At 39.8% G+C, this 27,998-nt stretch overlaps 2 protein-coding genes and 1 long non-coding RNA gene across 4 annotated transcripts; 2 read left to right on the plus strand and 1 right to left on the minus strand.

Moving 5' to 3' along the window:
- Positions 1-602: 602 nt before the first annotated feature.
- On the plus strand, positions 603-10,398 carry LOC121954239 (serine/threonine-protein phosphatase 4 regulatory subunit 3-like). The gene is made up of 16 exons (XM_042501590.1): positions 603-1,042; positions 1,644-1,699; positions 2,184-2,282; positions 3,189-3,812; positions 4,626-4,703; positions 5,249-5,365; positions 5,521-5,637; positions 6,357-6,488; positions 6,693-6,795; positions 6,897-6,938; positions 7,111-7,269; positions 7,467-7,636; positions 7,735-7,874; positions 7,961-8,109; positions 8,201-8,340; positions 9,023-10,398. Exons 1-16 carry the CDS (start codon positions 901-903, stop codon positions 9,128-9,130), a joined length of 2,376 nt encoding a protein of 791 aa, XP_042357524.1. The 5' UTR covers positions 603-900; the 3' UTR covers positions 9,131-10,398.
- Positions 9,434-27,926, minus strand: cfap36 (cilia and flagella associated protein 36). Of its 2 annotated transcripts, XM_042501591.1 has the most exons (11): positions 27,589-27,926; positions 26,540-26,604; positions 26,314-26,415; positions 22,334-22,448; positions 22,157-22,244; positions 19,625-19,784; positions 16,526-16,628; positions 16,031-16,212; positions 15,579-15,728; positions 15,124-15,231; positions 9,434-14,367 (listed from the first exon to the last, which is right to left on the minus strand). In XM_042501591.1, exons 1-11 carry the CDS (start codon positions 27,692-27,694, stop codon positions 14,284-14,286), a joined length of 1,263 nt encoding a protein of 420 aa, XP_042357525.1. In that variant the 5' UTR covers positions 27,695-27,926; the 3' UTR covers positions 9,434-14,283. The 2 variants fall into 2 exon arrangements, with proteins under 2 accessions (XP_042357525.1, XP_042357526.1); XM_042501592.1 differs by lacking the exon at positions 15,124-15,231.
- On the plus strand, positions 17,871-26,345 carry LOC121954241. The gene is made up of 3 exons (XR_006106557.1): positions 17,871-17,957; positions 21,545-21,638; positions 26,266-26,345. It is a non-coding gene; the product is annotated as an uncharacterized LOC121954241 (long non-coding RNA).
- Positions 27,927-27,998: the final 72 nt, after the last annotated feature.

Here is a 27,998-nt window from a genome sequence, read left to right on the forward strand (position 1 = left end):
CTCACTGCATTTGTCAACTGACATTAGTCCTGATAATAACTACCAAATATTAATTGACAGAGGGAAAAAAGTAATTTTAATGGGTTTCAATGATACAAAAAATGTACCAGTAGTGTTAAGAGGGAGTTTTTTATTTTATGCAGTGTATTAGGGACATATTATATGAACTGAGGCTGAAATCTAAAAGAGAAGATGAAAACAAACCCCTTTGCCAAAATGTATGCAATATGCATTAACACAGCCAAAATGATCCAAAAATGAAAGTTAAAAAACAAAAAATGCACCATGAGGGTGAAAGCAAAGCATTTTTCTGGTTCAATTTTCGACCTCCAGAAAATCTGCCTCTAAGTGCAGTTTTATTATTTCTTCGAATATGTTAATCGTTACATCTTATTTAGGTAATAAACCTGATTGTGATACATCTTTCTCCATAAAGTCATCTGCAGGTAATCGCAGCTGCTATCACCTGCCCTGCCTGTAGGTGGCGCTTTAACCCCGTGGCGCTGCGGTGCTGCCATTGGCTGAAGCCGCTCGGAGGAGGAGACCCCGCGGCAGTTTGCGCTTGATTGACGTCGAAGAAGAAAAAGAACACAAGATCGGATTACAAGATGGCGGTCTGTGGACGTTAGCAAGAAGGCCGTTGGAGTTGTTGTGTTCTCTGTGAATTTTACTGTTTGACAATAGGCCTCCTGCTGAGCTGTTTCACATCGCGAACGTAATATGTTGAGGAAATAGCGACTGGTACATTTCACTGCTGCTGTGAACTTTACTCAGACGTGCATGTTTTGTAACATGCGGGTGGGAACAAAGTTAACAGGTCGAGGGTAGGAAAACACCAGACGGGGTGAGGTGATAGCCTGTTAGCAGCCTGCTAGCCTGCTAGCTCCGACTCGGTTAACCATGTCGGACACTCGGCGGCGAGTGAAAGTATATACGCTAAACGAAGACCGGCAGTGGGATGATCGGGGTACCGGACACGTTTCGTCTACGTTTGTTGAACGGCTGGAGGGAATATCGTTATTAGTTCGGGCCGAATCGGACGGTAAGTTCCCAGTTAGCATAGCCGCATTGACGTTACGCTGGCTAACGTTAGCACGCTAACTTCTGGTTGTTCGGACAGAATTCTTCATATGGCTACTATGTATACTTTGCAAACTATGATTTTTTCTTTGGGAGTGTTTAAGTGTTTTGAACCATTTGTTTCAGACTACTTGGACGACCAATATTAGAGCTAATCCTACATAAAATGCAACGATTTATTGAATTGCTGCTGTTAGCAAGATCGTTACTCAAGCGACGTGATCTCGGTAGCATGGGGGGGCCTTGAAAGTCTGAAATGTTCAAACTTATTTCTGCTCAGAATAGTAAACCAGTAATTTTTCTACACACAGATCATCCCCAAAAATAAATAACATGGGAATTGGTTAGCTACATAACATCCCCCTGTTGTTAGTTTTAACTTTGTAATATTGCAACATTGTTTTGTTCAGCGTTTCACATTGTCTGTTTAGCTCTAAATGCTCTCTAGCAGGCAGATTAATTGGCATTAACCTTCAAGATTAGGTTGCTAAGTTATGATGTAATTATTGTGAACATTTACACTATTTCGGAAATGAAAACTTACCAAAGTCTTTGTAATTTAGGATCTCTGCTGTTGGAGTCGAAGATAAGCCCAAATACTGCATATCAGAAACAACAGGTAAGAATTTGTATTCTGGGTCTGGATCAGCGATTACAGACATGTGAATGCTTACATTTACTGAATACAAATGTGAAAAGTTAGTCACTTTAATACTGGGACTTGTTGCTGGAAAATTACTGCTGCAATGCATTGCAGACAATGGCAATTCAGTATATGAAGCATGTGTAAACCTAGGAGTAAGCAAAAGGCAGGTCACACCAGCAAAGTAGTTTTTCATCATATTAAAAGTCAGCACTATGAGAGGAAATTGTAACAAACTTTTCAGATGTTTTGAGATAATAGATCTGAGCCAAATTATCCTCTTGCATATTGAAGACAAAGTAATCATCGTATTAAAGGCCGTCAAATGGCACGAAAGTGCTTGTCTGTGTTTTCCGAATATGTGAGCGCTGTGTTTTGAGTGTTTGCAAGCTAGTGTGTCCCGTGTACATGATAAGCATTTCTTTGTATACAACTTGATGTTTCTTTCTCCTCCTTGCAGGACACACTGATTGTCTGGTCGGAAGCAGATAATTATGACCTTGCCCTAAGTTTCCAGGAAAAGGCAGGCTGCGATGAGATCTGGGAGAAGATTTGCCAGGTAAAGTAAATCCTGTTTACCAAAAATGTGCATTATTTTATATTTGTTTCCTGGGGAGTACACAAACAGGAGTGGTGCTTGTTGTCAGTGCTGTTATTGTATGACACTACTACAAAGGGCTAGAGGCAGTATAATTGTATTTATCGTTTCATTCTTCACTTCATTTAAACGGTTGCTAGATTTTCGGCCTGGTCGATTATCAAAGCCATTATTTGGCATTTTGCTGATTATCTGTATTGGCGTTTCATTTGCATGATTACTGATAAAATTAAGTAATTAAATCTTGAGTGTATTGGGGCGCCCGTTAGCGCAGTTGGTGGAGTTGGCGCCCCATGTATAGAGGCTGCGTCCTCGCCGCAGCGGCTGCAGGTTTGAGTCTGGCAAGGGCCCGTGCTGCATGTCATCCCCTCTCTCTCCCTCTTCATACTACATCTGTCCTGTCAAATAAAGGCAATAAAAAGCCCCCAAAAATATCTTAAAAAGAAAGAAAAAACTAAATGTATTACACTTAACCAACACCAGGAAAGGCAGTCTGCATTACGTGCAAAGAAAGTGCCAGCACGAGAGGAACTTTTACTTTGTAAAACCTCAGGGAGCTACTTTGATTCATTCATTTTTTTATTTTAATTTTCAGAGTTTTATTTAAAAAAAAGTTACTGGCAGCTTGCTGTACTTGATTTTGAAAGTTTCAGTTTTTAATAAACATTCACTAAAGGTATTTAAAGTGTTGTGTTAGAGTTTGTTATATTCCAAATTTTGACAGAAGTATTTCCATTTTTATTGTAAATTCATGTCAGTTTCAAATATGGTTATCTGTCTCATTAAGAACTAATAATCAGCATCACTATTGGTTAAACTAATATCTGTCAACCCCTTCTTCATATTTACCAACTATTAATTTCCCAGGTTCAAGGCAAGGACCCTGCCCTGGACATCACACAGGACCCCATCGATGAGTCGGAGGAGGAGCGCTTTGAGGAGATCCCTGAGACAAGCCACCTGGTGGAGCTCCCTCCTTGTGAACTAAGCCGACTGGAGGAGATCGCTGACTTGGTGACCTCTGTCCTGTCTTCGCCCATCCGGAGGGAAAAACTCGCTCTGGCCCTGATGAGCGAGGGCTACATCAAGAAACTCCTGGGTCTCTTCAGAGTATGTGAGGACCTGGACAACAGGGAAGGTCTGCATCACCTCTACGAGATCGTGCGGGGAGTCTTGTTCCTCAATAAAGCGGCCCTGTTTGAGGTGATGTTCTCTGATGACTGTATCATGGATGTGGTGGGCTGCCTTGAGTACGACCCGGCGCTGGTTCAGCCTAAGCGGCACAGGGAATTCTTGACCAAGACAGCAAAGTTTAAGGAGGTGATCCCTATCACGGACTCTGAGCTGCGGCAGAAGATCCACCAGACCTACCGGGTGCAGTACATCCAGGACATCATCCTGCCCACGCCGTCTGTTTTTGAGGAGAACTTCCTGTCCACACTAACCTCCTTCATCTTTTTCAACAAGGTGGAGATTGTCAGTATGTTGCAGGTAAGAATCCAATCCAGGTAACTTGTATCATAATTTGATGCACAGTTTATCAACAAGCCATTCTTTGTTTTTTCTTCTGTATCAAGTATGTTTTAGAGTTAGAGTTGAATATATTTGTGTGTGTGCAATATTTTCCTAAATCTAAAATCAGTTGCTACTGGCTTACATTTGTTCAACAGGTGTTTGAGAATCTGCCCTTCCTGTGGTTCCAGACAAACACACCTAATACTTGATTATAGATTAAAAACTGAATTTTCAGCGACTGAAATGAAGACAGATTGTTATAATCTCTGTGTAAACGGTATCAAACAATGCATGTGGCCACTCAGGAGATTTTTCAATTCATGGTAGTTTCTCACCACAAGTGCAAGATGCTGCACATCAGATGCACATAAAGTTTTGTAATGTGATGGTTGAACCAGTAGAAATGTAAAATAATGAAAACATTTTTAAAAAGGTCATTTGGCAACAGAGTTCAGGTCCATTACATTGCTTCTACATAAATTTCAACGTGGAGCTTATGTGAGACACGTTTTCATTTAAAAAATAATTGGTTCCATAGAATCATTTTCATGGTCCAAATTATACCATACAGTCCATCCATTTCATATTTAAATATTAGGCATCCCACTGATTATATTTATAGGCTAATAAGTGGCTGTCTAAAGAATCAGGTTCTTTCCGTGTTTTTATGAATAGCTATTTTTTATTTCTCTTTCTGCAAAATGAGAGTACAGTGTTTTGTAATCATCTTTATTGTTGTATTATTATAGCCTTTAATATCTTGATTTCTGTTTTTTATCTGTGCAACAGGAAGATGAAAAGTTCCTAACAGAGGTCTTTGCACAGCTCACAGATGAAGCCACAGAGGACAGTAAAAGGAGAGAGCTTGTAAGTCAAACGGTTGTCAAATCTCAAAGCCAGATGTCGTGATGATATTTTTTGTGTTAAAATGTAGAAACCTAAAAGTTAGACAGAAATTTGAAGTTGGCTTTTGTTATTGTTAGAAGGAAGTGTGCTCAGTATTACCGTTCTCGTTATATGGATTCATTTTGCTGTCTTTAATGCCATTTATTTCCTAAGGCTAAATTAATATTAACTTCATGTTTTTTCATGATGATTTTGTTTTGAATTACCTCTTTGTCTATTGGCTCATAATACAACAACTTTTACAACATAATTTATTTAAAAGTGTAGGCTCTCACTGAGAGTGAAATAGGAATTAATTATTATATTTGTCCATGCAGTTGTCATTTATTAAACTTCACATCCTGGAATGGAGAAAATGATTGTGTTTGAAATAAATTCTTCCACTGCTGTACAATATCACAAATGAAATAGTGCTTGAAGCTAGAATTTCCATCGGACCTTTTAAGGTTTGCTACTATCTGTCATTTGCTGATCAACCATAACGTGTGTTTTTCCTCTTTCCCCAGGTGAACTTTGTCAAGGAATTCTGTGCTTTTTCACAAACGTTGCAGCCACAAAACAGGGACGCTTTCTTCAAAACTCTGGCAAATCTAGGCATTTTACCTGCTCTTGAAATAGTCATGGTAAGTTGTGGGCAGTGCATAAAAGTAAATATCTAAATTGCTGTGGTTTAACAGACTCCATATTTGTCATTTGCCTATGAACGATCAACTGGGGAAGCATTTCATTGAGTATAATTCTCTCTTAGTTCTTCAATTCTTGTTTTTCTCCTGTTAAGGGAATGGATGACCTGCAGGTGAGGGCAGCAGCTACAGACATCTTCTCTTACCTGGTGGAATTCAGCCCCTCCATGGTCCGGGAGTTTGTCATGCAGGAGCCACAGCAGACAGACGACGTAAGCATCTAAACATCACCGTCAACAAGCATGCTCACGATGTTTAGATGCCTGAGGGGTGGTTTGGTTCAGTCCAAACTCGCCTTTATAAAATTCTGCATTATTTTAAAAAGTTATCTGACGCACAGCAATAATGTGAAAAAAGGGGTAGAATATTTAAAATGTGTTTTGCCCTAAAGTTGCTTGATATTCATATGCAGTGTTGAATACTGAGTGATGTACAAACATACCTTTGCAGTAATGCCCTAATACATGTTTGAATTACTGTGCTGCTTCAATTTTTTTTTACAATTTGTGTAAACAAAAAACGGCACATGGCAAAAAGCTTTCCACATGTGAATGTAAAGCCTTACAGGCTCTGGAAACAGTGCTTTTTCTAAGTAGTAACTGAGGTGAACTCTAAATATCAAATAGGCCTTTTAATCCTGTATGATTGTGGACACTTTGCTTTACTCTGGTCTACAAGATACACTGGAGCAAAATAAAATTTGTACAGACAAGAGGCCTACGACTGGCAAAGACAGGAACGATACATTGGCTGCAGTTGATCTATTTGATATTGATAAGAGGAGCCTGAATTCACTGTCTTTCTTTGAAATAAATTTCCTTCCAGTAGGTCAGGTTTGTTGCAGTGTGTCAGGACAAGTTTCTGTTGAATTTCTCTTCAGACCAACACGGCATCATTTTGATTGTATCTCCTGCTGTGTTTTGTTCAACAGGATGTTCTGCTGATAAATGTTGTGATCAAGCAGATGATATGTGACTCCGACCCTGAGTTAGGAGGAGCCGTCCAGCTGATGGGTCTGCTCAGGACGCTCATCGACCCTGAGAACATGCTGGCTTCCACCAATGTAAGCAGAACCAACACACACAAAATTTAATGGAGACCAGTTCTAAAACTACACATTGATGTCCAGAGTTATATTATCGCTCTGTAAATCTTCATGCCCCCAGATGCACTGCCGGCAGCTGGCAAATTGCAAACCCCGATCTGCATTATGCAACACTAAAACATAAAACGGCGCATGTCACAGCTTCATGTCATTTCCTTTTAGAAAACGGAGAAGACAGAATTTCTGAGTTTCTTCTACAAATACTGCATGCATGTTCTGACTGCTCCTCTGCTGGCCAACACTGCACATGACAAAAACTCAAAAGGTGAGCTGAGGACAGATGCCTCGCATCAACTGAACTGGAGTGTTTCAGATTGCAAGAAAAGCACAGAATGTAACTGATTATTGTGTGTCACAACCTTACAGATCTGCAGGAGGGATCAACTAAGATCAACCCGGTCTGTCCAGGTAAGCATTATGCAACTTAATATCAAGCATGAGCCACCCAGTGGTCAAAAACCTGTTAATTTCAGTTCCAACACTTACTGGAAGTGATTATTCTTTTAGCATAGTTATTGTAACATTACATTTTAATTTGTCCCGATGTGACGTAGCTTTGTGTTTTTTTTGTTTTGCGTAGATAACTTTCAGACTGCTCAGCTGCTGGCGCTGATCCTGGAGCTTCTGACCTTCTGTGTGGAGCACCACACCTACCACATCAAGACCTACATCATGAACAAAGACCTGCTCAGGAGAGTGCTGGTGCTCATGAACTCAAAACACACCTTCCTTGCTCTTTGTAAGTCCCCACATGCACAAACAGTTCATGTACACACGTCTCTGGTGTTCGTTCTTTCCTTCTGTAAAATTTCTGTCAGTGGTAATCCTACATTTGAAAAGATCCTTTAACAAGTTTACTGTCAGGAGTTTTTAACAATACCAGAGCTTTGGCCTAATTTTGACAATGTCAGTTTTTGTTTTTTTTTTTAAATCCAGGTGCCCTGCGTTTCATGCGCAGGATCATTGGTCTCAAGGATGAGTATTACAATCGCTACATCATCAAAGGGAACCTGTTTGAGCCTGTCATTAACGCCCTGCTGGACAACGGCACCCGATACAACCTCCTCAACTCAGCCATCATAGAGCTCTTTGAGTTCATTAAAGTGGTGCGTAGACACAAAATGTACATTAATAGAAAAGTGTGTATTGTATATCGTGTGTGGATTGTTTGAGATTTTCCATCATTCATGTCCTCTCTCTCCAGGAGGATGTCAAGTCTCTCATAGCTCACATTGTGGATAACTTCTACAAAGCACTTGAATCCATTGAGTACGTCCAGACTTTCAAGGGCCTAAAAGGCCGTTATGAGCAGGAAAAAGACAGGCAGAGTCAGAGACTCAACAGGTCAGTAGACTGATCGGACACATGGGTCATACTGGTGCCGTGATTTTTATTTTAAAGATACTTAATTAAGTACCTTTTCCCTGTAGATATCGCAGAGATGCACGGTCAATGGACGAGGACGAGGAGTTGTGGTTCAATGACGACGACGATGATGATGATGGAGAGGCTGTGGAGAAGAGCCGAATGGAGGATGACTTCTCTGACAGCTACGGCAAGTACATGGAAGCCAAAAAAGGTAAGATGCTCTATTATTGCAGGATTCTTCGTTTTCTCTCCAGGTTACAACAGCCCTTTAAGTTTGATATTTACGGTCTCTGTTACTGCAGGAGCTGCCAACGGAGCAAATGGTGCCAACAATAACGGGAAAGCTGCTGTAATCCCACCTGCCTCACCAGCCGTCACTCCAAACAACAGTTCAACTTCTTCTGTCAAAACAGTTGCTCTTCCTGCGACACCAGTGGTGAAGGTAATGACCAGTTTGCTTCCTCCTTGTGTAGAAATGGGATTAGAACGTCAGTGATTGAATTTTTCCTTTCTTTTGCTTAATATTACCCCGTTCCTACCAAAATTAGCGTGTGCACACAGTTTTTTCAAACAAGGGTAAACCCGCTTAAATATAGCATTTCCACTGCCAGTGAACGCATCACTGGAGCACACGAGTCTTTTGTGAGCTTTTGTGTGTGTGAATGTGTTGGCTGTTATGTTTGTGTGTCCGTGGGATGTCACGGACAGGCAGGACAGGTCAACAGGAGACAGCAGCAGGAACAGAGGTCTTATAAAACTTTTCAGTGGTTCTTTCTTTTTATATATCTCTTAGTTATTCAGTCTCTCTTCGAACTTGGTGCAGATGTGCATGGATCGATGTTTTAGCTGCTTATGAGGAGACGGACAGTAATTAGTGACAGCGCATCATTGCATCTCGCTGGTTAAGGAGCTGAAATTAGCGCGTTCACCCAGGTGTTATATTCCCATCGATGGTGATCAGAGCCTGAGGCGATAAAAACCCGTGTCTAATGCAGAGCTGATCGTAAACATTCTCATTACATTAAAAAGCCTGACGTCAGCGGGTGTTAGCGGGTTTTTTGTGCAGTGGGAACGAGGCTTATGTGGGCCTTTTTTGTTAATCCTTCTGTTCCTGTTTCTCTCAGACTGCTCTGGTTGGTTTGGTGGACTACCCTGACGATGAGGATGACGAGGAAGAAGACGAGGAGGAAGAGCAGTCTCCAACAAGGAAGCGTCCCCGTCTCAGCTCTTAAGGCTAACTGTCCTCTGTTTGGTCGTAGTGGACGGACACCGAGTCCCTCCCATCCTCCCTCCTCTGGTCGTCTCATTGGTCCTTGGCCTGCCTGTGCCACCTGCCCGTCTCACTGAGGAGACGGGCAAAGACGAGCTCCCACCTCACCCAGTCCCTCCTGATCTCTGCTCCTCTTTTGTCCCTCAGTGGAAGGAGATGGAGAGCTTGTCTTTTGGAAAAAAAAGACAAATCAGTCTGTTGATTTTACCTCTTACTTTCACCAACAGCCTCCCCCTGGAGATCCCAAAATCTCCTTTTCCTCCTCCCCAGGAGAAACTCATCATCCCTCCTCTCTGTCGTCACACTCTTCCTGCTCTGACCTCCTCCTGAACAACTTTCTCCTCCTCATCCACCATCCTACGTAACAACCAGAGACGCTGCGGTGGATGTAACAGTGCCAAGGCGGTTCCTAACTCTGCTCTGTTGCTATAGCAACAGTAGCAAGGAAACTGCGGTACTCGAGCAACCCCACAGGAACCCTCACACGTCCTCATTTGAACTCTCCCTTCCATCCGTCTCGAACCCGAACCGATGAGCTCCAGAGACAGAGGAAGCCAGAACACAACCAGCCAGCGTACGAACTGTTCAGCAGGCCAGTCAGGCTAGCAGGACTAGCCGTCATAGTTATAGAAAGCTTGACTGGCTGAAGCAGCGTGTGCCGCCGTGCCACAGAACTGTTCACTTTTGTCGGAGATTGAGGGATCTAGGCAACACGGAAGAATTATGACAAAACGTTGAGAGACGAGGGAGGTCACAAATGATGAAAACTCAACAGTACTGAGGCTTAGATTCAGAGGAGCAGGACTCAAACCTTCAGAAGCCATGGCGTCAGTTTGGCCAAGGCACACACAAAACACACACACACATACACACGACGTCTCAGACACACACACACACACACACACACACACACACACACACACACACACACGACGTCTCACACACAGGACTGCGTTTGCCAGAGATCCTGTATTTCATGACTTTGTTAAAAAGTACTGTACAGATGTTTTATTTTCTTTTTAATCATTTTTTTCCTTGATCTGATTTTCAAAGGGGGGAGAGAGATACCTACCTGCCTGTGTATTTTTGTTGTCGTTGCACAAAAGGTGGGGTCACTGTTCACCCTTTCAGTCCAGTTCATTTGATTCAATGTAAAATGCAGAGAAGTTGCAAATGCTGGTTTTAATAATAACGTATTAAAACTGCAGTAAAGTCATTTTTGCAGCCACATTTTTGAGGATGTCTGGAGTTTTGTATTTTAGCAGATTGAAGAATTTAGTGGCCTCATTGCGGTGCACACATAGCCCAGTTTTTTTGTTCTAACTGGGTGATAAACCTGAGCTGTTGGTGTGCTTAGAGTAGACGTAGCGCACACTAAGTCCTGGCACCCTCCTCTCAGACAGATCTCAGGAGTTCAGCATCGGAAACAAAAAGCTGCCCACTTTGTCTGTGCACTGTAACACTGCTAGCTGGTGAAACATCTCGCATTTCCACTGAAGGAAGAATTCTAGTGAGCTGTAAGGAGCTTTTAGGTGCCAGAGGCTCTTGTCCCAGTTTGAAGGTCCAGAATGTTCAAAACCAATTCAGAAGTATTCAGCTCTGTTCAAAAGTTCAATTTCAATTTTTCTTTGGCCTGTTCATAAAAACAACTCTGCAGATCAAAAAATAAGTTTAGTACATTTTTTCAAGATTTCAATTCAAGCTGTTTTTATTGCCATAAAGATAATTTAACCCCAGAGTTGATGCAGTGCAGTTTGAGAATCAAACCGTGTTGTTTAAGTGGATTTTTTCTGACACACCACACTGGTTTGACTGTCAGAAAAGGCCATTTTATTGTTGGGTTGAAACATTTCTTGTGTTGCATCTTCTCGTCACAAGCACACTGAGAGGCAGATGAAGAGAATCAAAAATTTGCTAAAAACGTCAATGACACAGACGTCTGTCAAACCACGAGCAGCACAAGTAAAGTTAATATTGCCAATGTGCTTTTCGTAGTTGAGCAGTACGTGAGCAGCGAATTGTCTTTCCTCCTGTCTGTTAGCGTCACCCAACAATATGACTGTTTTTGCTCCCCCCCTTGATGAATTTGTACCAAGTGCATTTACTACCACTATCCATTCTTAACATTTGTATGAATTTATTTGATAAGTTTTGAAATTAAATGTGACCCTGACATTGAACTTGTGAATCTAGCTTTGTTTTAATAATTACAGATTTGGCAATTGGATTTACAAAACCTCTAATTGACTGAGTTGTTCCTTTGAGTCCACATGGTTGTATTTAAAATCTCCCAAACTGAACTCACAGGGTGTTCGATATCAGTGGAATAATTAATAATTAACAATTTGTGCGAATTTTACAGCAAGGAATGGTAAACCCGTCAGCGTAAAAACAGCCCACAAACGTAATACAAATCTGCAGCTTTTAATGTAATAATCCCACAAACGTAATAAATTTCCCACAAGCGTAATAGCAGTTGCCGACTATAAACTAAATACATTTGCAGGGATTTGTTACGTTTGTGGGGAGAAAAATGGAAAACCTCAACTTTCAAAATTGTAATAATTTCCGAAAAAATGTAATATGAAAAATGATCTTTGTGGTGATTGTTGTTTGTTTACTTATACACCTGCCAGTGGGTTCGAGTCAGCTCGTGGCAGAGCATGTCAGAGCAGCACTCTGAGTATGTTATGAATAATTTACAGAAACATTGCGCGAATTATAAGCGGTGCATTAACAAGGTCACCTGCTCTTCCACTTTGTCACTGTCTCTCAAACACACGCAGCTTTATTATTCCTTGTCAGTTCACAGAATTGCTTTAAATATCTTGTTTATTTTTATTTTTATTTTTACTTTATCATTTTTATATACTTAATTTTGGCTCTTACGTTTGTGGATTTTTTCCATGAAACGCTACAGATTTGTGGCTGTTATAATGTTGGCAGTGGTTAGAAATCAACAGCATTTTTTTCATGATTTTTGGACCAGTTTTACTGCACAGTAATCTGTTCCAAACACAGGAGAGAAACGGTAATAAATCCCGTGTAGCTCTGCACGACACCAAAGCACCTTTTTACCAGATTCAAAGATCAGTGTGAGAACAGCAGTTTGTCTACACACAAAATCTGGAGTCTAGCTCATTTCTATAAAATGTGCTTTTATTAAACAGCGTACATGAAATACTGCATTCCTCGTAGAAAGCGACACACTTGTCTTGGCCCCTTCGTGATCACATGACTGTGTGTTCATCTTGACAACTTCCTCTGCGCTCTTTGAACTACAATCGAGCGGCTACGGTTTGATCAGCTTTATGATGTACCAGCTGACTGTTCCCTGTGGGAACGCTAACAACAAGACTGTACACTTGTGCTAGCTAAAGTTATCTTCACCTCGGCATAAAACTCTCCAAATCATGTCTTTCCACCAGCATTAACCCTTAACTCACTGATACAACTCCGGGCCAGTTGGGCCCAATATCCAGTCTGTTTCACCACATTACTGACCTTTTTCACTGATGTCTACAGAGAAACAAGCTAAAGGGTGTCCAAAATCCCTCCTTCAGTCAATAATCAACAGAAAGTGGAAAAATTAGCTGTGAATCATATTTTTGCACAATTACTGACCGGTGCAGTGTTGCATGATAAACATCTATCAGTGGTAAAGCTCTGCTTTTTAATATTACTAGCAAGTAGTGTGCAGGCTGTGAACACATTTTTCATTCCAATTTGGATTTTTTTGAGGGCACCATATAGTTCATAGATTTTGCACTTAAAATTTGGACGCCGCTGTGTTTTGAATTTCTAACTTTTATTTTTAACTTTAAGTACGTACTGCAGCTGCCCTTAAAGCAACAATCTGCTCTATTTTACATATTTTCTGTAAAAAACAACTGTAAAATCAATGAAGTCTTTGTCTCCTTTGTGCATCGAGCACTGTGATTGGCAGTTAAACACTGATGTCACCGCTACAATAAGAAATGACCCTCCTGCATTGTTTCATGCATGGAGTATGCATACAATTGGGTCAAACTTCGTCATAACATTGCAATCTGAGCTCTGAACCTCATGCTCATATATGTGTCCCCGTCTGTAGAGCGCAATTTGAAGTAAAAGAATAACAATGCAATTTGAATGAGGCAGAACTAAAAAGTTATCACTTAAAGTTAAATTGGAGATAAAACAAATGTCATTCACGGGGTGCCCAGTAGCTCACCTGTAGGAGCGGACGCCCCATGTACAAAGGCTATGTTCTTGCCATGGCAGCCGCAGATTTGACTCCAGTCTTTGGCCCTTTGATGAATGAATACCCTTTTTCACGCTTAACCTGTCCTATCATAATAAAGGCGAAAAAGCAAAAACATCTTTAAAAAAGCCATATACCAAGCTCACCAGAGACAGGGTTAAATCCTAGACTTCTGCTGTTGTTACATAGTTTGAACTTTTATGTTATAACTGCATAGTAGATCGTGATTGAGTATAGTTGTTGCAGCCTGCATCAGGTGTGTCTGCAGCTCAGTCCATGTGACACATCTTCGCTGTGCTCAGGATTGTGGGTCAGTATTACTCGAAAAGCATGTTGGCTTGCAAAATTAGACCGGATGCAGTTGGAAAACCTGGTATTTTTGGTATCCTGCATTTAACACACTATATCCCGGGTCATAATTAACTTTTTTTCCGGCATACTAATGGTATTATAAAGTAGTATGAGGACTGGAATAAAGCCAAATGAAGCACAGCCACAAAAGGAGCGTTTTGGACACAGCAGGCCCAGGTGTGACTTGTCCTGTAAAGTAAAAGCCATCTCCACTCACATGTATAAAACTGACCGCTCCATGTGTTTTTCAGCTTACCTGACATGTTCTGAACTTACTTAATCAAACAGATGTCTGAGTTGTTGGGTGTGGAGACTGCCACATACTGGTACATCCAAAAGACAGCAATGAAAAGAACTTTGAAAGAAGGAAGATCTCATACTTTTTGTGTTTCTTTGGAAAAAAAAACCTTGGTGTGTGTTAAAGTGAATCATCTGACTGAAGGAGGCAGTGTACAGGAAGCCATGTGTTTGATTAAACAGGATATAAATAACAATATAGCAGTCAGAGAGAGAGGGGGGAATCATTTCTTGATCACTTCTTCTTTCAGCTTGTCAGCCAGATGTTTTCTCTTCTGTAACTTCTTCCTCTCCTCAGCAGAGATCTCCTGCATAAAGAGACGAAAGCAGCAGTAGGGTTAAAACCGGAGGGAAAAGATAACAACCGCCATCAGTGGCTTTGGACAAAATGATGAGGGAGTGGAAAAAGCAGTCGGGAAGATGACTAAAATACAACCAAACACATGTGTACACAAGTATGAGGTAAAACTGAAAGAAAGCAGCTGGTATTGTAGCTATGCGACACTTTGCATATTTTGCATATTTGCAGTATTTTCCAAGTGTGATACCAGTTAACCCTAACCCCCTAACCCTAACCCAATAATGAAATATAAACAGGAGAAAAAAAACCAAAACAAAACGACAGTAAAACAAAAAAATACTCATCAAGAAATAAAAAATGCTTAAAAATTATAATAATTCTGTAAAATATATTAAATCTGCGTGATCTAAGCAGCGCACTAACGTCAACTTCAGCAGGCAGCTGACAACCAGGTTTTATACATCCAAAGAACTTCTATAAAAATGAACTGCATTGACACACCGGGCTAGTAAGCAGGATAAGCGGGAATCGCTTATTTGAAGTTTTACGGTAATAGCTTTTCAGCGGGTGTGATTTCCTGATCAAAAGTGTACATGAAACCTTATTCTCTTCACTTTGTGGAGTAAATAAATGCGGTTTATTCCTTTTCTTTGAGGCAGCGTACGACACAGACGAGGGGGGAGGACAGCACGACAAAGCAAAACCTCAGCAGCAAACTAGACATGAATGAGTACGTGTTCACATCAGGCAGCTGATGGATCACCTTCTGTTTGGAGGAGTTAGCAGAGTGTTGTGCTGGAGGAAGAGGAGCAGGAGGAAGAGGAGCAGGAGGGGGACAGGCCCCGTTCCTCTGGGGCTGCCCCACTGCCTCCTGACGACCCAGACCAGGTCAGATACAGGCAGAGGGAAATGAAAAACAACCAAATAATTAAATCAGAAGGATGATTTGAGGAAAAAAAGATAAATCAAGAAGAAAAATGTGAGTTAAAGAAAATCTAGTGAAATCACGGATGTTGTTTTGGAATTAAAAGATAAAAAAATGTAACCAAAATAAAAAAGTATGGATAAATTAAGAGGTCCTGGTAAAACTCAAACCCACCAAATACAAGGAAATAGTGAAGATAATTACATATATAACATCATCTGCAACATGTTCATGATCCTGACCTCTGACCTCTGTGTGAAAGGAGGTTTAAGGAAGGAACCGGCTGTACTTACCGGGGTGGTGGTGACGGGTGCCTCCTCTGGTGAGGTCGTCGGCTGCTTGGTTTTCTGCTGATCTTTTTTCAGTGCGTGCAGCTTGTCTCGCTGCTGGCGCAGATATGCCGCCCTCTGCTGGAGCTGCTCCTGCTGAGCTGCTGACAACTCCTGGAGGAAAGTGTGGAAGTATAAATGAAACAAGAGAAGAAAAAGTACAAATCAAAACATGCACAAGCGAACGATGTGAATTTTGCCCCGGTCAGCTCTTTTTAAATATTGTTTTCCAGAAACTAGAAACTCTGAGTTGTATTGACTGTGTTTAGTACGCACAGGTTATCTTTGACATTGTGATGTGCACGCTAAAAAATATGACACAGACACATTAAGAAGAATTTGATATGGTACTGTTAAACAAAAAAGACCTTGTTTCATAAAACTGCAAAATGAAATGAGAAGAATGACACACTCACTTTAAATGGCTTGGAGAAGCCAGCCTCCCTGTGCGCCTCCTCCAGCCACGGCTCGCCTGCAGTCTGACTGCCGCTCTTTTGCTCCTTGGTGTCGGGACAGAGGCTGACTGAGGCTTCAGCGGACTTTACTGGAGCTCTGACCGCAGGAAGGACTCTGGACGCCACACCATTACTGCTGCAATCTGCACACACACCAGTATCCTGAGTTGAAGCTTTCTCGGGTTGGTTGTGTTGAAAAATTATAAAATTATATAAAAAATAACATTAGCAGGACTGCTCCTGTAGCTTTTTATTAGACAGACAGTAGAACACAATATACATATAACCACCATTTCCTCCAGAGGTTAAATAGGTTTTAAAAAATATAATTTGGATTTATTCAGGGTTTACCCAAGTTTAAAAGTAAACCTGCTAAATGTGGTGGGGAATTCAAATGAGACAAACAGAAGAAGTTGAAAAGTTGGTGGTACAAAGTTTAAAGCTCCTCTGAGATACCTGGTGTGGGTTTAGACGTGGAGCTGCTTTTAGCTGATTTTGCTTCTGCACTTCCTGGAGCAGCCGCCTTGCTGTCTTCTTTCATGACAGGTTTGCCATTGACCTGGAGGGAGAAACCCACGAGCATCAATACATGTTGTACAAATGACACAAACACTGCATCACACTCAGCTCATTACTGCAACATGATATTGCAGCGACGGCAAATTATATAGTCATCATATTGTAGACTTGTGGGCACTTGCATTGCATCCAGAAATTTTCATATTACTGTAGAACGGTGACACTTTTGGCCCAAAATCAAGTTTTAAAAATATTGGACATTAATATTATTTTCTACTTTCATTGAGTTAATTTTTAATCAGCATCATTTCTAATCATAATTATCAAATATTCATTTATTTTTTCAGAATTTTAACATATCATGTACCAGGTTTTAGTCACAACACCAACATGTTCTTAGATTACAAAAAAATACACAAAAAACTGAATTATTTTTCAATATACTACATGCAAAATAGATTTTTTTGTATTATCAAAGCCTAAGATATGTCAATATTGATTGTGACAGTGCACCTAGTGGAAATAGCTTGTTTTGTCCATATCTCAAAAATGGTTTAAAAAACAAAAAAATACATAAATAATAAATAAAAATTACAATTTCCAATTTTTCTCCACCCAGAAGTAATACAATGCATGTTTTTTTATGCTTTGATGGCTTTGAAAAATTGCAGTTTGAATGGGTTTCATCTGCGCATTTTTTGCACTTAATATAAATATAAATTCATGTGTTTTATTGTAGGAGCTGAGCAGGACCTGTATGCATGAACACAGCCAAAATGGTTAAAGCATGAAGAATGAAAAGCGTGTAAAATGCGCCAAACTGTGCCTAAGGGTTAAATGGCCTCTTGATATCTATTGACACTGCTCCACCTCTGATGTTGATTGCATGTAAAATGCAGAAAAAAACTTCCCAGTCACCCTGCAGTTACTTTTTAAAATCTATAGACCCTTTTCCGCAAATATTTTGACATGTCATGGTAGAAAAAGCTCAATTACATTAATGAAAGCTGCATTCTGCTTAGTGGAGGCCTTGGTGCTGTCCACGCTGGCTCACTGGGACATTTAATGCAACTGAACCATCATTACTGTTATCAGTATCACCTGTGCTTTTCCTACAGTAACAAGTCTGTCTGCTGTGGACAAAGTCCATTGATACTTGTTAGAAAATGCCAGGTATACCCCTTCCTTTCCCACAAGGAAACCCCAAGTGGTGGTGCTGGTGGTTACCTCCCACTTCACCGCCCACTTTACAAACACAGGCCTAAACACAGGCCTAAACACAGGCCTCACTTTCTTTGTCTGCAGAGGTCTGCTGTCACTTAGATAGAGAGGTGATGTTTGCTGTGTGTCTTTTGATTTCACCTAAAATGTAAGTAAGAATTATGCTTAATTGATTGCATTAGGTTGGGGTTACCTAACAAGTTACCTAATATACAGGCTTTAAAACTACAAAGCCTCTACAAGTGCTACCCACTACACAGGCTATGAGACAGGAAAGTTACTATCTGCCCTCAGGATGCACTGATACTTTGAACATAATGCCAATTATACTAAACGGTGCATTTTGATGTCAGAGAAAACAAGAGCAGGCCAGATGTATGCAAAATAATAATTTTCTTTTCTTTTTTTATTTTCACATATAAACAGTTAAAATTGTATTAATGCATCCTTAGATGGGGCAGTAAACTAAGGATTATTTACTAATAGGTCACTGATTAAATTGTTAGTACACAGACGGTCCAGTTACCAGATTATTTTCAGTGGCAGTGTTTCCGTTCATTAGTGGGACGTGGTGACCATTACTGCGGCTGCTGTCAATATTCCCCTCAGCTTTGGCCTTAGCACGGAATAACCAGCACATTGGAGACAGTGACATGTTATAAAGGACAGGTCGGGCCTTAAAGGGACAGTAAACCCCAAAATCAAAAATACATATTTTTCCTTTTACCTGGAGTGCTATTGATCAGTCTAGATAGTTTTGGTGTGAGTTGCTGAGCATTAGAGATCTCTGCCTTAGAGATGTCTGCCTTCTCTCCAATATCATGAAACTAGACGGCACTCAGCTGGTACAGCTCTAAGCACCAAAAAAAGCAGTTACATGCAGGAACTATTTTCTTTATACCAAACTATACATGCCAACCGTATCACCACATAGTTGCCTAGCACCACTAAGCTAGCAAATTTACAGCTCAGTCATCCATGGCACCAAGACTGATTTTAATTTAATTGGAAACAAAAATGAGCACCAACATATACAAACTTTATGGGAGATGTAATGAAATATCTGGAGCTAGAGAAAAACAAAAAGAAGGGACATTTTTACAGAATTTGGCAATCTTTTATTGATCATTTCAACCACATTATGTCTTCTGTGAAGAATTAGAATGATACTTTAGCCCTAACAAGGACATTGTTTGCTTTTTTTCCTTTAAAAAAAATCATATATTATTATGTGTACTCATTAGTTATACAGGAATATATAGGTCATCAGTACTAACTGATATTAAATGCTGCTACACGTGTTGATTATTGTGACTCAATGTGACCTATATACTGGGGCCTTTCTCTCCCTCTGTTTCTCACTATCTTTTATTATTTTGTGCTGGGTGTACATGTTTTTTGGAGGTGATGATTGTAATGTATTATTTTACTTTATTTGTTACAAAGACAAATACAGTTTAAAAAAAATAAATGTTACCTCATGAACTGTTCACAACAAGGTGGGTGGGCAGTAAATGTGTTTTTTTTTTTCGTGCTTTGAGCACCACAAGCTGAGCGGCATCAAGAGAAGGCAGACATCTCTGTGGCCGATATCTCCAACACTCTAAATCTATCACCAAAGCTATCTAGATAATAACTGGTACAACAGGTAACTTTGATTTTAGGGTAAATAGTCCCTTTAAGGGGAAAAGAGGCATCTGCAATAAGCACTGTCAGCATCACTCGAGCTGTGAGATAAAAGTCTAACAGATGTAACACAGTGATGCTGCTGGTTTTACGGGCCTTCTTTGGCTCGTAAAGCTTGTGGTGTCTTACCTTGGCAGTGTTGTGTTGTTGGCTGGGAGCAGAGGTGGTATTTTGGGATTCCCTGCTTTCTGCCGTTGGCTTATCAGTGCAGCTGCTGGAGGTGGAGCCAACCGCCTCCTCTAATAGCAGCCTCCTAGACATTTCCTCATCATACTCCTCTTTTGATTTTCTGCGGACAAAGCAGCAGCAGAGAGAAAAACAAATGTTAGATTGAATCCAGGGCTAACCGTTTTGGATTTCATTAAATTACCCCAAGCAGAAGTAGTTCTTTTTGCAAAGCCTGAAATGCCCGAACTTGTCCCGCTGCAAAGCATTCAAGAGCCCGCTCAGTTATAGAGCATGTTTCGTAGCCCAGGTGTGATAAGGAGTTTGTTAATCTGCAGTTAAGCAGTTTCTATTGTACATTTAACATTTGGCTAATGATATTAGAAACTAGAATGAGACAGCAATGTCAAGGATTTCCATGTGATAACCACGCTATGCCCCAGCTCGCTCACAGGCATCACCAGGGCAACCCACAGATCCTTTAATTTGATTTATTTAACAACTTAAATTGCCTTAGAGGAGACTTCCGCAGAGCATTTACTAACAGTAGGTGTGCAGATAGAGCGAGGGATGTTGAGAAGCAAAAAATGAAGGTTTATTAGTTAATTTTTCTAAGAAAAGCTGTAGAAAATCTGCATGGTTGGTGCTTTGTGAGACGGCTGACAAAAATAAACAAAGATTATGACCCAAAATAAATCAAAGAAACACCAGCATGATGGTTACTCTTACTGCAATTGTGTCTTTTCGCGCTTTTTTTCTTTTAATTACTCGACTAGAGCCTTGTGTGTGAGAATAGAAAACAAGTTAGTAATAACACGAACCAATGAACTGATGGAGGCAGTGGTAGACCAGCAGCTCCCGTGTTCAGCGAGCTAAAATGACTGTTTGGAGTTTGGTGGCTTTGATGACAGCATAGATGGGGAACTAAAGCCTATGACTTCTCCATGGGAAAGTGCTGTCTGGGGCATGGTGAAGTGGTGAAAATACACTCAATATAGCATACACTTAAAATGTTATTGATCTTTTTAGGTGACATGAATATGTTTTGATGCTTTCCTCCTCCACAGCCGCACATTGCTTAGCTCCCGTGTTGGTACTCCAGCCGGCTTCTCCGAACTGTGTGTCCCGTCTGACATCTACTGTATGTAATATACTGTCACTGGCTATGGATAAGTACCAAATACAACCCTACTTCAAAAGATCCAAACTTTCCTTTAAATGGATGGCAGTGTTGTTGAATATCAGCATTTGGCGACAGTCATTCCAGCTGTTACTCTGACTCTACCTGTTCAGAAATCCTGCAAAGATTTTTAAAGCATCCAGGAAGGACTGACTGACAATCAAACCTGCTACTAAACTGTCTGATTCAAATGACACTCAGGAGACAAATTCAAGTCAGTCAACCAGCTGTGAGAGACAGAGTTTACAGCACTTAAAAAAAACAATTCTATAAATCATGTTTTCAATTTAGCAATATCTATTTAACAAAAGGAAGCGTGTATTCATTACTTGAAGATTTAACCCAACCAAGGATATTCTTTCAGTGCATTAGTTTTATACAAACTCCCCAAACCACTGGCTATAAACCATGTCAGTACAGAATCACAGTCACCTTGCAGACTTGAAACTTGCTTGAGACTGGCAGCCCAATTACATGGCAGCAAGCAAATATTCGCCTTCACATTTTGCATGATGATGCGTTTGCAAACAGGGACCATGAAAAACAATTTCTCCATGATGCTTTCAAGTGCTTGTAGGTTAACCTGTTAAATAAAAGCATCGTAGTGGTTGTATATATTTTCAGAAGAGACAATTAGCAAAAATGAAAATTTGTGGTTGTTGGTATTTTGGAGTTTTTTTAAGTCTCTCATTGTTGATTTTCAGACCATCTTGATGTAAACTGAACCCGGTGGTGATCTGAGAGGAAACGCTGAATAATGCAGCGCAGATAAGCAGCCAAAGCAGCCAAAGCAGCCTGGTAAGACAAAGGGGATAAAAATACTATTTCTCTCAGTTGCTTGTTTAGTGTCAATCCCTCCAACCTAAATTAGCTGGACCCTAAGGAGCTTAGCTTCGGTCCCATTAGACTCAGTGTGCTCTACTTGGCCAGGCTGCAACGAGCAAAATCCCATTAGAGAGCAGTGGCAGGAGCTTCTAGACACATATGGGCAATGGATGCATAAAAAAATGTGGAAATATGAGAACAATATAATGACAAATAAACTCGGATCGAATTACATGATGACTGAACTAATCAACTGCTTAAACCAAATACAAAAATATATCTACTGACCTAAACTCTAAGATGTTTCACTGAATACATTAACTGTAATATTTTCAGTAAAAATACGTAAAGAGAAACAAATATCTATTTGTTTTAGTTTGTCAGGTTCTTGTATGTGCACTGACAAAAAAAATATCAGTGAGACTTTGTGAGGCTACGTGTTTAAAATAGGACAAACATAGTAGGATATAGAAAGAGCACAGGCGACTTACCTGAGAACCTCCTGCAGGATTTTCATCTCTTGCTCCTGCAACTCTGACATCACATCCATGCCATCCGTCAGACACTCTGGGAGGGCCCCTGCACACACAGGCATATTATTACAGTGTTATCAGTAGGGATTATTTTTTTCCTGATTAGGTGTATTTATGTGCATTAATTTAGCCTACCGTTCCTTTCTTTAATGACTCTGAGGGCTTGAAGCTGCAGCTCCATGTTCTTCTGGACCATCAGAGAACGAAATATCTGGAAGTCGTCTGTAGCCAGAACTGGCTGGAACACCGTCTGAACGACAAAAAGGCAGCATATAAGACCTTAAAAAATGAAAAATATCAGTGTACCCACAAAGTAATAATGAGTGAATGGCATTACAACAAGCTGGAGAGAAGCGTCCGTGACTGTAGAGAATGAATCAGGAGAATGCTTCTCACTGCAGGACTATGACCTCAGCTGTAGTGAGGCGTTATAAAAACCCTTACCTTCGGCAACTACTGTATGTCAAAAATTAGTTTTCCCTTTTCTGCACAGCCTTTTATTTCTTAAAATAAGTCTAGGAGTTGTTTAACAAACTTCTTTTTTTTATTTTAAAAAAAAATCCAAGACATTTCTTTCACTTTGTTGTAGTTTCTCACTAGCATGGGGGAGTTGTTGCATGGATGCTGAGTGATATATTTGGTATTCATTCTTATTGCTCCATTTATTCACATGCTTGTACCCTGTGACCATTTGAGGAACTTTAAGGTATTTATTGTAGGATGATGATAAATGACGATACTTATTATGTTTTGACTTGGATGGTGTGTAAGGTTATATTTAGCTATATTTAATGTTTATTGTGATTTATGAAAAAAAAAACCCTCTATTACGCAGCTGCGATGCAAAGCAGTTTCAGGTGATCATCAGTCTCAGCAGACCTCTGAGTGGATGATTAAAAAAATCGAGGCTGTGTCTGTGTTTGTATATATGTAGAAAAGTTCTCATGCTACCATCATACCTGATGAAGGTCTGTTAGACTGAAACATCGCTTTCTGAATAAATGTCAGCAGTAAGCAGGACAGTGTGCAGGAGATTCTCTCTTTGCTTAAAAGCTTGTTCTGTCATTATTCTGTCAGAAATGTATTGCCTGATAATATTTTGTTAGTCAAAATCAGTCATTTTAAATATTAGATATTGTTTTGGTGTCATCCTTATGCAGAAGCAACCAAATATTGTTTCATGTCTGTCTTGTCAAGATCACTGAGGTCTAAATAATATTTCACAGAAACAAAAAAAATCATGATATCGACAAAACTGAAAAACTTATTTGACGAGCTGTGAATTTGAAAATTACAATCTGCTTTATTTTGGTTCAGTTTTCAAGCACCTTTTTCTGCCTGAAGTGTAGCAACAATGCTCTGACCACATTCTGTGCTTATGTTTTTCTAGAAACAGGTTTCATTAGCTAACCCCAAATGACAGACTAAATAATACTCACTGTTTCTATAAGGAGATTTTTGCCCTGCTAGCCGTACCGACTGTAGATCAGGACAGGATGTACAGTACTTCCAGGATGGTGGACACTCGACTCAAGTCCCGACATGAATTAACAAATGTTTGCAAACAGAGAGGCGCTTAGGCCTAATCTTTCACATTAGCTTCTATCGTCAGAGGTTTGTCCACCATCTAGGCTAATGAAAATCTTTCTGACCAACCTTTAATACAAGTTCAGTGTTCTGGGTCACTGGGTCTAAAGTCTGCATGCTCAGCTTCTCTCATCTTCTCCTCCTTTTTATTTCCTTTTCCAATTTGTCTATCTCATTCCACAATGTCTCTGTCTGAAGCCAAAATACAGTATATCCTTTTTCCCCGAGTAACCTTATGACAAAAAGGTACAGTCAGCTCCAGTAGGTAAAGACATATGACTCCCCAAAACATTCTCTGTAACTCACTAGCCTCTGTTTGAGGAAGAGTCAAGACCTCTCCTCTAATCACTGCAGATACTGTAAACCAACTTTTTAGTGAAGATATGGTGCCATGTGCTAGACGTCATGTTAGACTTGAAAAGTAACTGAGTCATGAAGCAAAGCTGTCCAAGATGTGACCATGTTTTCCGTGTACCTTATCAGTGATTTCACAGATAATGTGAAAACAATGTCGTCTTCACTTATTTATTCTTTTGTTAGTTTTTCTTTGGTGAAACAGATCAACAAAAAACTTCATCCTAACAACCTAAATTAACTAAACCAGACTAAGCTCTTATGCTCTTGTATGTAATACATAGTCAGTCAATGTGAGATTTCCAGCAAAATTATGGAAATGTAGTTATATGTTTGAATTAGAACTACTCATTTTTCTGCAGCAGAATTGCAGTAGTATAGCCCAATGACTATTATCTTCATGAATGATTGTAACTGTACAGGTGTAAAACCAGTGCGTTCCCTCAGTGTCTGTATTTGAGTATAGATGCAGCCTTGCATGCTCTCAAACAAATTAAACTTTAACTAAATAAATTTAAGGAGCTTATTCACTAGCCAGTGTGATTTTTATCCTTTATCTTTTTAAGCTTTATTCCATCAGGACGGTTAATAAAGGTAACTTATGTCGCTGATTTTACTATCCAGGACATAAAAGTAAAGCAAGAGATCTCTCATATAGTTGAACCCCAAAAGCAACAAAGTGCAACACGAATAGATAAGAAAATAAGGCCTTTCTACAGAGGACACAACCTTTGTGTGCTGCAAACTAAAACTTCTACTACTGTTAATCTTTGCTTCAAGTGAATTTGACATACTTTGCAGACATTAACTATTTATCTCACAGTTAATTAATGAGATCCAAGTCTCCTGAGGATCGCAATGAAATCCAGTTCTTCATCTCTGCCAGTCTGGCAAAGCCAATTTTCACTTGTTGATCAGTGCCAAGAAAAAAATCTAATGATAGACTGTAACATTTAAACTGTTACCCTTTTTATTTAAAATTCTTATTAACCTTAAAATAATAAACTTTTAAAACTTTCTGTTATCTGGCAAGTTGGCGTCTCAAACAGCATGGGCAAATAGTTACAGCTTATTATATACATACACACAGACAACACACATACATATAAAACATGGCCTTTATCCATAGCATCTCAATGCCATGAAAGAACACTTTTAGTATGTGGACCCAGACGCACCTGAACCCCAAAAACTCTTACATTTTAACACTGTACAAAAATGCAGCAGCAGGTTGATAATTACTGAGGGAAGGCGTCCACCTGTTTGCTCCCAGTCACAAAGTTTGCTTTCGAACTTTTCTGCTACCATTTCAGAGCCTCATCAAGTGCTGCCAGTTTATTACTTCCAGCAACACGGATGGAGGCGATTATGTTTTAAGATCTTTTCCATCTGTTTCTCTGTCTCTTTCTGTTAAGAAAGTTTCCAAAACTGTAAGTGAAATAGCAACAAATCTTTTCATCAAAGAACTGAACAACTGAGATATTTCCCACTGACTAAATGACGGGATTTTCATGGTGGGCATGAATACTAAAAAAAAAAAAAAAAGCCATATTGGGGATTGATTGGTTATTATTACATTATGAAAAACAATCAGACTAACAGAGAGGTAGATACTTCATGTTTTTTGTGAAAGAAAAAAAGCGTGAGCTCATTCCTGCTTTAGATATAAGCACCTTGTCAATTTCAACACAATAGTTGCAGACAGTCTGTCAGAAGGTGTGCTGAACAAATAGAGCTGAAGGGCCACATGGCACTGCAGCAGTTAACGGAAATTAACAGGAGCGTCTTGTGTTTTTTAGGTACAGTTATGCAATATAAGAGATTCCTGATGGACATAGGCAGAGTACAGGAAAAAAACTATAACTTTTGATAAATCCTGACAATTCATGGCTGTAATGGAGGCACATTTCTGCTTGACAATGTCAATCTAAATTTAGTTTTGGATAAAAACATACATGTGGTTGAAGATAAGGTTCAAGACTTGCTTTTAAATTTGCTGAATCATCAGGAAAACCACACACATCTGCCTTGGAGAGGGAGACAGAGACCAGCTATGTTTGGCACCAGGTACAAAGTAGCATAACTACTGTTACGTAAGTAAATCCTATTCTTGATTCCCCATTCAGGTTAACTGGCAGGTTGACAGTGGTGTGCGAACAGGAAGCTTAACGTACCTGCAGCGTTTTGGACTTGGCAAAGGGAGAGGTGCATGCATCCAGAAACTGCTGCTCGTTGATGCCAACCTCCTGCATGTAATTCTCCAACAGATTCTCCACCTACAAAAGCAAAGCAGCTTACATCTGTCAAGTTTGATGAATCAGCAATATAAAACCACTAATTAGAGACATTGATGAAGCAATGCATGAAAATAAAGCCTTTTGGACTAAAGACTGTACTTACCAATTTCTTATATTGCTGGTGGATCTCTGTGTATGACAACTTATTTTCATCTTCATCATCAAAAACTAAGAACAGGCCAAATTAATCACATAGAAACGTTAGTCATACACCATTTATACCTTGACCATAAGAAACATGTGAAAACCCAACTCAGAGTAGTGTCTAGCTTGACATATCTTGGAACCAAAACATACAGTCACAGCCCAGAAGTTCAGACAGGTGGTATATGTTCAGTTTTTTTTTTATTATTATTATTTTTAATTTAATTTTGTTCAATAATGACTTTGTATAATATTCAATTTAACTTGTTTTTTTAAATCTATTTTTTATTTTCATTATAAGTGTATTTTTTTATTTTTACGTATTATTTTTTGATACGTTTTTTACACTTTGATAAATGTGCCGTAAAGTGGTCTTATACACACAGTATGTGCATTGTGTGAATGTGTATTGTTTATTCATTAAGTTATTACTTTGTAATTTTCTTTTTTATTAATAATTGTTTAAATATACTTTTACCATCTTGTCATGTCATCATATGTACATGCAACGCTATTTGTCATGGTTTAAGTTGCTGTTGATGCTGTTTTTCCTTATGAAAACAGTAAAAACCATGATAAAACATGAACAGCTCCTCCTTAACTATTTTATTCACCTATCTGTTCATGATTTTGAGCGTTAATTGCCCGCAATGCGTTAATATAAATGCCATTTTTAGTACCTTGGGTTTTGGAAGCTTTGTTCCTAATGTTAGCTTTAATGAGTTATTATGACTTGCTAATTTGAACGATTTGCTAGTTGCTACTCGAATCATCTATGGCTTTAAGTCGAGGGGAAATTTCTGAAACTGTGATTAACTTAACAAAAGGATGAGTATTAAATTTGGGAAAGAGATATAAAACATTAAAAATACCACAGCCAACAAACATCTCAACAAAAACATCGCAGTCACAAGTTAGCCTCTTAGCTTAGCCTCCGCGTTAACGGTGCTCCAGCTTTACTTTGTTGCCAAATGTCCAAAACAGAATATGCTGTATACATATATTTACCTGTACATTTGTTTTCCATAAAATCCGTCACAGGAATGACCCACTCTGGACTTCCCAGGTAGCCAACGATGCTCTCTACGACCCATTCACTGTCATCCTCAGCCATGTTGGCCGCTGCTGGGTGAACAACAACAACACCAGCGCAGCGATGTGTCTCAGGTCAGCGCGTCCAGCTCCACTACAGCGCGAAAATACACAACCAAAACTGATGGGAAAAGACATCCGGATTATTGTCCTTCATACTGGAGGCCCCATCGAGCGTCACAACGGCTGTTTTCGCCCTCTTGACGGGACGGGAGGACGGGACGGTCTCCGGGAGGAGACGCAGCACACTCATGAATCTGCAGCCTGGAGTGGTGACGCCTAATCGGTTTCTAAGGGAACCGTTACGTCATTCCGCTGCCGCAGAC

The sequence above is a fragment of the Plectropomus leopardus genome, chromosome 15 (assembly GCF_008729295.1).
Source record: "Plectropomus leopardus isolate mb chromosome 15, YSFRI_Pleo_2.0, whole genome shotgun sequence".
In the NCBI taxonomy this organism is placed as follows: Eukaryota; Metazoa; Chordata; class Actinopteri; order Perciformes; family Serranidae; genus Plectropomus; species Plectropomus leopardus.

Bases quoted from the DNA above. Each gene is read 5' to 3' on its own strand.
- LOC121954239 (XM_042501590.1), top strand. From the start codon at position 901: ATGTCGGACACTCGGCGGCGAGTGAAAGTATATACGCTAAACGAAGAC. The intron at 7,637-7,734 runs GTGCGTAGACAC...CTCTCTCTCCAG, and splicing joins TCTTTGAGTTCATTAAAGTG to GAGGATGTCAAGTCTCTCAT. The intron at 8,110-8,200 runs GTAAGATGCTCT...CTGTTACTGCAG, and splicing joins GTACATGGAAGCCAAAAAAG to GAGCTGCCAACGGAGCAAAT.
- cfap36 (XM_042501591.1), bottom strand. From the start codon at position 27,694: ATGGCTGAGGATGACAGTGAATGGGTCGTAGAGAGCATCGTTGGCTAC. The intron at 19,785-22,156 runs GTAAGTCGCCTG...CTTTGTCCGCAG, and splicing joins ATCCTGCAGGAGGTTCTCAG to AAAATCAAAAGAGGAGTATG. The intron at 16,213-16,525 runs GTATCTCAGAGG...GTGTGTGTGCAG, and splicing joins CACGTCTAAACCCACACCAG to ATTGCAGCAGTAATGGTGTG.